Source organism: Myotis lucifugus, unplaced genomic scaffold (assembly GCF_000147115.1).
Source record: "Myotis lucifugus unplaced genomic scaffold, Myoluc2.0 scaffold_482, whole genome shotgun sequence".
In the NCBI taxonomy this organism is placed as follows: domain Eukaryota; kingdom Metazoa; phylum Chordata; class Mammalia; order Chiroptera; family Vespertilionidae; genus Myotis; species Myotis lucifugus.
In genome coordinates, this window is record NW_005871530.1 from 709,776 (window position 1) to 720,656 (window position 10,881).

At 47.2% G+C, this 10,881-nt stretch overlaps 1 protein-coding gene across 3 annotated transcripts in view; it reads right to left on the reverse strand.

Annotated features, from left to right (window-relative positions):
• Positions 1-10,881, reverse strand: part of LOC102437957 (zinc finger protein OZF-like) — a 42,622-nt gene that overhangs the window by 5,022 nt on the left and 26,719 nt on the right. The window contains exons 1-3 of one of the 3 annotated variants that reach the window (XM_023744687.1): positions 3,337-3,590; positions 2,206-2,274; positions 360-483 (exon numbers count right to left, since the gene is read on the reverse strand). In XM_023744687.1, the coding sequence (XP_023600455.1) occupies positions 360-480 (121 nt within the window). In that variant the 5' untranslated portion in view covers positions 481-483; positions 2,206-2,274; positions 3,337-3,590. Of the gene's footprint in view, positions 1-359; positions 484-2,205; positions 2,275-3,336; positions 3,591-10,881 lie in introns of those variants that run through there. The other 2 variants (XM_006103397.3, XM_023744686.1) reach the window with 2 other exon arrangements.

Below are 10,881 nucleotides of genomic sequence, written 5' to 3' on the forward strand. Positions count from 1 at the left end.
AGGCAGTCACAAAGAGCCTTTAGCTGAAGGAATGGTGCCGAAGTGGAAGCCATGGATGTGGACACAGACACCCTCCCAGAAAGAGAAAGTGCAAGCTGGGCAATTAACCTATTTGCAACAATCCTGACCCCCAGACACAGCCTGTCCTATCTGAGGCTGTGGGTGTGAGGGCCATTCATGGAGTCCTTTGCTCTGGACTCTCCACACACTCAGCACTCTCAGCCACAGTGCATTTGACAGGATAATCGGATAAAATGGAAGAGCCCGTGGTCTGGCTGTGGGAGAGAGAAAGCTACATTTGGGGAATAAATGAGGAGAAGAAATCACCTCAGGAAACTGGGACAATGTGTAGCTCTTACCAGCAGATGAGACAAGCGCAAACACTGCCAGCATCACATTGCAGTACAGAAGTCTCTGAGCCTCATCCAGGAGCCTCCACTCCTCCTCAGAGAAGGCAATGGCCACGTCCTCGAAGTCCATATCCTGTCGTGATGGGAACAGTTCAGTGCATGATCAGCTTGTCTCCTAGTCTTTACTTTCGTCATACTTCTCACTCTCCATATCCATCTGCTCCCTCCTCCCTCATCAAAGAAAATAGCAGGCCTTGCATCCATCAGAGTCACTCTCTCCTTATATTCCTACTGATACTGTGTCTTCCCACAGCAACAGAGCAGATGCCCAGATTGATTAGACCTGACCTCAGGGCCTCACATTTAGGGTCAGGGCAATGGGTGTCACCAACACAGGGGACAGATAAATGCTGGCCATAAAGAGTAATGTGAGTGATTTGACACTGGTCCTGTGGGGCGGTATCCTTATTGTCCAACAAATTCTCCTTCCAAAACCCTGATAAACAAACATCACTGGTCACCCTTTCGGTTACAATCTTGGTTGCTGAGACCAACACTCTGCGCTACCAGTTCCACATAATTCTTCCTATCCCACTTCTCTCATACACCTTTATTCCCAGAGTCACCACTTCAAAGACAACACATACAGGCCAGGAAGAGGACGGGTTGTTTTCTCATCACCTTTTTTTAAAATTCTAACTCGCCTTCTCGAAACCAGTAGACATATTCAAGCCCAGGTGACACTGATGTCTGCTATCCCATTCCTATTGATCACAGTATCAGCCCAACAGCACCAGGCCGGTGTGCACCTATATGACACCTAAATTCTGGACCTGGCATGTAGCGCCACAACAGCCATCTTTTCAGGAGTTACCCTAAAATTCTCCAGTTAACAGCAGAAATGGACTCAACCTTCATTCCCTTTATGGCAATATCAGGGACCTGTGGCCATGAATTCACACTCCCTCTCCAACAGCATATCACTCCTCCTCCCACACCTCTCTCACACCTGCACTCCCGTAGCCCCAGCTCCCATAGACATCTCCCTGGTCTTAGTCATTACTCAGCATGTGTGTTCCAGAGCCTGCATGGCAAGTTCAAACACTATCAACTACTAACCTGACTCTGAATGCCCACACCCAAGACCCTGCCTTCAGTTCTGCTATGAAGGCCTCCCTCCCTCCCAACTTGTTTTTTCCTTCGACCTCACCTATTGAGAACCACATCAGATCTCAGTTACCCAGAGCCCACCTCTACTGCTGCTGCACTTGATGTCCCTTCTCCACTCACAGCCTGTGACCCTCTACCCCATGCCCAGTGAGTCTCACAGATGTCCCCTCTTGTCCATAAGCAAATCAACCAAACTGGATGCAACACACCAGGCCACACAAGGGGTCTCAAGAAATCTGGGTGAGTGTTTAAGAAGTAAATATACAGTAGCCACAGTCTCACCTTTTTTGAATTACTCTTCTACCTCCAATAAAAATAGGTGACCTTCAACTCCTCCCTGGTCTAGATGGTTATTTTTTTAAGTAGTCTTCATCTTGAACTACTCCTCAGAGTTCCAGATGGTCATGAACTGGTCTCTGAAATATCTCATAACTTAAAAGGCAAAAATAAAAGATTTTATATTCCTCATGAACATAACTTTTCCACTATGAATTTCTCCATCTCAGTTGATGCTTTCATACCTTCAGTTGCTAAATCCAAACCTTTACATCATCTCTGATTCTTACCTCTCTCTCCAATCCTCAAAATTAGAAAATCCAGGGGCCACAGCTCTACCCTGATCCATATGCAACTGCTTCTTCCACACCCACAACCACCACTGTGCTCCAGGTACCCTCACACTCACCAGCACTATCACAGCAGCTTCCGTCCTGGGCCTCCTACCACCGTCCTCACACCCATCCTGTGCATCAGGCTGCAGCCACAGGGAGTCTAATGAGACCTGGGACAGGTCACCTGCTCTACTGCTCCCATGACCCCAATGACCCCATCGCCAGCAGAACAGAAACCCAAGTGGTCACAAAGCTCCTCTACACTTGGTTCCTGTCCCACTGTTTCCAGTTCCTGTTTTTAAAAAATGGACCCCTGTCCTAGCCGGTTTGGCTTAGTGGATGGAACATCGGCCTGCGGACTGAGGGGTCCTGGGTTCGATTCCGGTCAAGGGCATGTGCCTTGGTTGCGGGCGCATCCCCAGTTGGGAGTGTGCAGGGGGCAGCTGGTCGATGTTTCTCTCTGATTGATGTTTCTAGCTCTCTATCCCTCTCCCTTCCTCTCTGTAAAAAAAAAATCAATAAAATATATTTTTAAAAAGCATATGTTATTTAAAAAAAAAAAAATGGACCCCTACCTGCTCATCTCTAAATCAGCTTAGTCTGCACTCTAAGCCTTTGCACATTCTGGAGCCCATGCGCGGAAGGACCTGTCACACACAATTCCACTGGCTGCCAAGATCAGCTGCCACTCATCTGACCCTTGACCTGGATTTAGGATTCTGGGCTTGGTGTCCCTTCAAGGTCCCCAGGTCCAAGGTCCCCCGAGAAGAGGGGCCGACAGCCCCAGGACCCCACGACCTCAGAGGCCAGGATAGTGTGAGGCCCTGACTGGAGCCCCACAGCCCCGTCCCCTCAGCGGCTCTGCACCCGCAGGAACCGGTGGGAACTAAAGGGCTGAGGGCCGGGCACCCACCCCAGGACCCAGGGGCTCCGGCTGCTCAGGGCCCTGGCCCCGCCCCGGGGGGGTGATGCCCGCCGCCCTCGGGGCTCAAGGTCCCTCTTTGTTCACAACCACCCCCGGCCCCGGCGCCCGGAGCAGGAAGTGAACCTCCCCCCGGACCCGCCGCTCGTCCTCTCCGTCGCCTTTAGACACAAACCAGGCCTGGGTGCCCCCTCCCGGCTCAGCCCCCCCACGGCCTCCCCCGGCGGCCCCGCAGCCCGGCGCCCTCCCTCCCCTCACACCCCGGGGCCCCACGGGGACTCACTGCGCTGGACGCTGCGCCCTGGCGGCGGGACCCGAGCGGCGCCGGCCCCGAGGCTGGAGGGTCCGATGGGGTGAGGCCGAGGGGACTCTGTCGGCGGAGAGGGTCGGGGAGCCTCGGACGCCCCAACACCACGGGGCTCAACAAGCCTCTGACCGCCTTTAAAGGCAGGGATGCTGCCTCCACCACCTCCCACTCCGCTCCACCAGAGCGGGGAAGCTTGGGAGTCTGCGAAACCACGGGAGCCTGAAAAATGGCTGACGGGAGGAGGGCGCCGGAAGTCCCGCCCTAACCGGATGGTGAGGTCACAAAATGCTCCGAACTCGGCTGACTCTGGCGCAGTCCTTTCTGGGTAATGTAGTTTTAGCAACGACCCAGAGAAGGCCTCATCCCAGCCAAGGACCTTGGTGAGTATTGGTTTGAGGCCCCACAATGGGAGCTGGAGGACAAGATGGGACTGGAGGTCTGCTTAACTGGTGATACTGACAGATCTCTGAGGGGAGGGAAGGCCTGGAATAGAGCCACCAAAGAATATATATATACAGGGGGAAAAGGGAGACATCTGTAATTCTATCAACAATAAAAAATACATATTTTTAAAAAAATATTGATTGTCAAGGGTGGGGGGAAAAAGGAGACATATGTAATACCCCTTGTAGTACTTTAAGCAATAAAACTAAATATATATATATATTTTTAAATACTACAGCCTAGCTGGTGGGACTCAGTGGTTGGGCATTGACCTATGAACCAGGATGTCATGGTTCTATTCCTGGTCAGGGCACATACATGGGCTGCAGTCTCAATTCCCAGGGAGAGGGGAGGTACAGGAAGCAGCCTTCTAGTGATTCTCTCTCGTCATGGATATTTCTATCTCTCTCTTCCTCTCCCTTCCTCCCTGAAATCAATTAAAAATATTGTTTGAATGTATGACTTAAAATCAATTGTACTTAAATCAAACTTTAGAAAAAGGTTTAAAACTTGAGGCTTCCCAATAATTTTACTGTGTTATTATGAAATATCTGGGGCATATTTGTTGCAACTGTATCATTTTGTTGGAAATAAAATACAATGATGTGCTACTGAAATATCATGTGCATATTCAATGCTTTCACTTTGGCAGTTTAACACTGACCATGATGAGAGTATTTATGCCAGGGAAATTGACAAATTCTACAAACCTAGACTTCATTTAATGTGTTAGTAAAGGGTGAGCCAAAATTCACGAAAGAAGTAATTTTGATAGAAAACACAGGTTTATAATTAAAAATTGTAAATTTTTTATTGATTCATGAAGTATAGGGTTATGTAAGGAATAGCATATCGGGTAAGTGGATTATCATGTCGCGATAGCGAGCACCATTAACTGTTATTGCCTGAGCAGCTGCATTTTCGAAGAATGGTCCGATGATGCACCCAGCCCCAAATCCACACCAAACAGTGACACGTTGTAGATGTATTTGTTTCTCAACAATCACTCGTGGATTTTCTGAACCCCAAATGCGACAATTTTGTCGATTAAACAAGCCAGCAAGATGAAAATGAGCCTCGTCGCTGAAGATGTTTTTTGAAAAATCACCATCCACTTGTTGTTGTTCCATAATCCATTCAACGAACTCCATTCGCTGTGTGTGGTCAGTAGGCTTCAGTTCCTGAGTCAATTGAACTTTGTAAGCATGAAGATGCAAATCTTTCGTGAGAATACACTGTAGAGAGCTTCTCGAAATGTCCAATTCTTGACCACAATGCTGAATTGATGTCCTTGGACTCTCAGCAACACTCTTACGAACTGCTTCGATGTTTTGTGTTGAACGACTTGTTGAAGGACGGCCAGAGTGTTTAAGATCACTAATTGATCCAGTCTCCCTAAATTTTTTAATTAATCTCTTCACAGTTGATGAAGTTAAATCACTATTCCGACCATATTTTGCACGAAAATTGCAAACTGTAGCTGCCAAACCTTCATTATTTTAAAAATATTGCTCAACAATGAAAACGCATTGTTCTTTCGTGTAGCGCTCCATTTTTAATAACTCTGAACTGTCAGCTATCACGCGATTTCTTTTTTTTTTTACTGTTGGCAACACTTTATGGCACAAGTGGCGTAAAATTAAAATCTTGTGTGAATTTTGGGACACCCTTCAGGGGTCCTCAAACTTTTTAAACAGGGGCCCAGTTCACTGTCTCTCAGACCGTTGGAGGGCCGGACTATAGTTTTAAAAAAAAAACCTATGAGCAAATTCCTATGCACACTGCACAGATCTTATTTTGAAGTAAAAATACAAAACGGGAACAAATACAATATTTGTATTTGCATGTGGCCCACGGGCCGTAGTTTGAGGACCCCTGCTAGATGCTTAGATTTAAATAAAAGTGGCTCTGAATGTTAGCAATGCAGATTAAATATATAAGTATATGGTATAATTTGGCTTCAGTTGTACATAGATTTAAAACTGAGTAAAACATATGTAATACCTTAATCAATAAAAAAATTATTTAAAAAACTGAGTAAAACAATTTTTCTTCCAAGAATCAAAACCTATGGCTCCATATGGCAAAGGAGTCACTTGAATCACTGAGGAATGAGGGAAATTCAAGCATTTGTCTTAGATGCTGCACAGTCCTCCTTCAGTTAAAATAATAAGTTTATTTAGACAATTTGAAAAGATTCTGCCCTAGCTGGTTTGGCTCAGCGGATAGAGCATCGGACTGCGGACTGAAGGGTCCCAGGTTCGATTCCGGTCAAGGGCACATGCCTGGTTTGTGGGCTCGATCCCCAGTTGGGGATGTGCAGGAGGCAGCCAATCAATGATTCTCTCTGATCATTGATGTTTCTATCTCTCTCTCCCTCTCCCTTCCTCTCTGAAATCAATAAAAATATTTTTTTTAAAAAGATTCTTAGCAGATATTTTAACAAAGCAGATAAAAACAGTGCAAATAAATGAAAAAATGTTCACCATTAAAAATTCTTAGGTAGATGGAATTAAAACAAAAGTGAGTTAACCTTATATGCATTTCCAGGGTTACAATTTGGGAAGGTTAACCATTGTATGTCCTTGCAGAGTAGCAGAAAAATTGGAATTATTTTATACTATGGGTTAGGGGGAAAGCAAATATTCCCCAAATATTTATTTATATTACCCCAAACATAGAAGTAACAAAAAAACATAGATCAATAGATAAAGTGGTTATTCACCGAACACAGTACTACTCAGAAATAGGTAAATTATCTTTTCACATGAGAATTTGTGTTGAATCTCAAAATGACTGTGTACATGGGGGAAACGAGTATTTGTTACAGAGTACACACCAAGTAGTGCCTATAAAATTATGAACAATGTGAATTATTCTATTGTAAAAAAGGAGAATCCATGAGTGCATGGAGGGCTGAGAAAGGCAGAAAGAGAGATTACAACAGGGTATTAGGAAAATATAGGGTGTGGCAAAAGTAGGTTTAGAGTTGCTGGTATGGAAAATAATACATTAATAAATACTACTACTACTACTACTACTAATAATAATAATAGGAATAAACTCTGCCCAGGCCAGTGCCCTTAGTTGATTGGGTGTGACCCCATTCACTGAAAGCTCTCTGGTTTGATTTCAGGTCAGTGACGATCCCCAAATGGATCCCCAGTAGGGGGCGTGCAGGAGGCAGCAGATCTATGTTTATCTCTCCCAGCCTCTTACTCTCCTTCCCCTCAAAAAAAGAATAAAATTATTTTCTAAAATATTTTTTAAAAGAATAATCTCTGTGTTTCCAAACATACAACTATGAGCCTATTGTTGCCCCACCCTGTGTATGAATTACACATGGATTTATGTCACATGGGACAGTTTCACAGCTTTATCTCTAGGTCAGGGCTCACCAAATAGCACACGTGAGAAAGGGGCACTTGGTTGCATGTCAGGTCTCATTTTCTGGGGGGAACAGCCTTGCCACTGTTGTCAAGCAGTGAAGACTATGGCCATTGGAATCCACAGGAATGCTGACTGGTTACAAGACACATCCTGGGGCTGATTATAGGTTTATCCTTCCTCCAGCTTTGAGGTCATGCCTGTTGAGCAACAACCTTCAGGTCAACACCCTAGAGGGGTCAGGGGAATCAAAAAACACACAACAAAAACAGATTATTTTCTCTGCCAGTGACTCCAGCTACAGGAAACAGCGATGGAGGTCCTCACAAAGTAATCAAAGATCATACAAGCCACCGGCCCTGGAATAATGTGGTCCTATGTCCAGAAGAGGCACTTTTCATCTACTTTCACTACAGTGTCTGCTCTATGAAAACAGTGTTAATGTCCCAATACTAATTCCACCTCAGAGTCTTACAACAAGTGACACCAGCCTATAAAATCTCAAACATTGTGACGCCTGGCCTCTTTGGAGCATGTGGCCAGTAGTTCCCCTAAACATTTCTGACACTTGTGTAATACATACTGAGAACAGGTCCCTCGATAGTTCTCATCCACAAGTGCAGCGATCACTGGGCCTAATTCTCCCTCCTGGCCCCTGTGTCCCGGGTGGCCATGCACCCTCAGTGGACCAGGACTCAGGGGTCCAGAAGTGATGCTCTGAGTAGACTCAGGCACCTTCCTCCCGTAGGGGTCAGCCTCGCTTTCACATGGGCAAGGGACACCCCTCTCCAGGGACATCCACTTGCTCATTCCTAGTGGGGGGTTAGGAGCCTAGGAGTCTTTCCCCTCAGCTCCCCCCACATGCACCCACCCACTCATTCCTTCCCAAGGGACCTGGATCCCCAGCTCCTCCACGAAGCCTAGTGTCCTTCACAAACATTCCCCATGCACACTCCCTAACTCCAGGCTGCCATCAGAATCTTCCCTAATTCCTCCCCTTCCCACAGCCTGGGGTTCTATGAACTGACCCTTTTCTTCATCCATCCCTGGCACCTGTGACGGGACCTCCAAGAGCAGCAGCAGAAGGGGCTCACCTGGAGTTGCAGAAGAAGCACATGTGGCCCTCTACACCGCCTCTCTGGAGATTGCCTGTTGTTGGGGTGCACAGACTCAGAAACATACAGAAAACACAAGCACAGAAACACACAGGTACAGAACACCCCCAGCCTCAGCAGGGCACTCAGGGGCCCGGCTTATGTCTAGGGTCACACTGGAGACAGGGGCAATACCCTGAGGGGAACACGAACACACACACACACACACACACACACACACACACACACACACACACACAGACATTCCCCCATTTGCAGGAAACCCTCTCACCAATCCTGTTCCAGGTCCCAACCTCTCTGACTCCTCCACCTCACATCCCATAGTATATTGTTCCAGAGTCTGCAGTCCATCACCTCACTTGAGGAGCAAGGGTTTTCTCTGCACAGGCCAAACTCGAGGGGGGAGACCACCTGCAATTCATCCCCCCAAGGTGGTATCATGTGGAGACCAAGCCTTCTGGAAAGGCTTGTATTGCTGAAGGTTCTCCCCATTTAAAACACAGCACCATTTCCTGGGGAATCCATGTGACCTCCAGGACTGGCTGGGGGTGGATTTTTTTTTTTTTTAATATTGATTTTTTACAGAGAGGAAGGGAGAGGGATAGAGTGTTGGAAAGATCCATGAGAGAGAAACATTGATCAGCCGCCTCCTGCACACCCCCGTCAGGGCTAGCCTGACAGGTTGAACCGGGCTGAGGTAGGGAGGTGGGAATTGAGAAAAGAAAGAAAGACAGGAGAGCGGGATCGGGAGGACTACAGGTCAATCGAGGATCTGCAGTAAGTTTATTAACCACGCGATGCCTTTTATACACAAAACACTGAATAGGAGGTCTGTCAAGAGGAATGTATTCTTTGTTCCTCTTAATCTCTAAGGGAGAGACACAGCAGAAGGACAAGTTCTCGGTACAGCAAATCTCAGTAAATAGTTACAGACTTCTTGGTAAGCCAGGAAAGGCTGTTCTCATTCTACAAAGGTTGCTCTCATTCTACTGATAACCGCCATCCAAACAAGTCTGGGGAAACTGTGTAGGTAAGGGTCCCAGCCTTGCTAGCCCCTTCAGGTGCAAGGACCGTGCCAGCTTACACCCGGTCTCCAACACCCCCTACTGGGATATGCCCGCAACCAAGGTACATGCCCTTGACTGGAATCGAACCTGGGACCTTTCAGTCCACAGGCCATCGCTCTACCCACTGAGCCAAACTGGTGAGGGCGGGGGTGGAATTTTTAATGCAATCAAAGTGGAAACTTACCCAGATGTGCATAAACAGAGATGCAAACAAAGCCTGTCGGGCTCAGGGGTGTGGGTGTGTTGGTGGGAGGTAAGGCTTCCCAAAGGCGAACAGATTTGGGGGCGCAGAGAAGTAGGGGCTACTCCCAAATACCTGGGAGGAATCTGGGCTCCTCAACCACCTGAATCCAAAACAGCCCAGTCTCAACCCCTGGCTGGAGGGTGCAGCGGCCACAGGGAGCATGTCCAGGCCCCAAGCTTTTCCAGGCCCCTTGGGTTTTAGTCTCAGGGAGCACAGGTGTCACCATTCCCTAAGGGTGACTGTGAAGCTCAGACCCCGTCCCCACCCTCCACACTGACAGCAGGGGCACCTCCCCTCCTGTTCTCTCCCTCACTGTATGCTCTGCCCTGAGAACCCTGCTGGCTGGTTCACCACAGGGTCCCCAGCTCTGTGGGTGGTCACGTGTGTGGACACATTTGGTGAAAAACAGACACCAACATATTGATTGGAGAGGGGACACTGGGAAGAGAGGGAAACACCCATTTGTTGTTTCACTAAGTTTATAGATTCCTGGTTTGATTCTTGTATGGGCCCTGACTGGGAATGGAACAGGCAACCTTGGCATTATTGACAGGCTGTGTTAACAAGCTGAGCTACCTGGCCAGGGCAAAATATATCATGGATTTAAAAAAATATATATTTTTATTGATTTCAGAGAGGAAGAGGGAGAGACTGAAACATCCATGATGAGAGAGGATCATGGATTGGCTGCCTCCTGCACACCCCATACTGGGTATGGATCCCGAATCCCGGGCATGTGCCCTTGACCGGAATCGAACCTGGGACCTTTTGGTCCACAGGCTGAAGCTCTACCCATCGAGCCAAACTGGCTAGGGTTATATCATGGATTTTAAGTAAAATAACCCATTAATGTACCTGAGAATAGATAGATACAAGAACTACCATGACAGATAGTGATGGAAGGCTAGAATAGGACTCATGGGGTTTCATAAGTGTTTTCTTTATATGGATATAATATGAAATAAGCTATTACAAAGGTAGACCAGGTCCTTGCATCAGTAATTCCATGTGCCAATTAGAAAGCATTGAAAAGGGGAGGAGGAATTTGGCTTCAGGGATGCAGGCCTGTAGAGAAACATCTAAAGTGTAAGTTAAAAATTGTGTTTTAGCCCGGCCAGTGTTGCTCGGTGGTTGGGCATCAACCTATGAACCAGGAGGTCAGGGTTCAATTTCTGGTCATGGAACATGATCAGCTTTTGGGCTCCATCCCAGCAGGAGGTGTGCAGGAGGCAGCCTAACAACGATACTCTCTCATCATGGATGT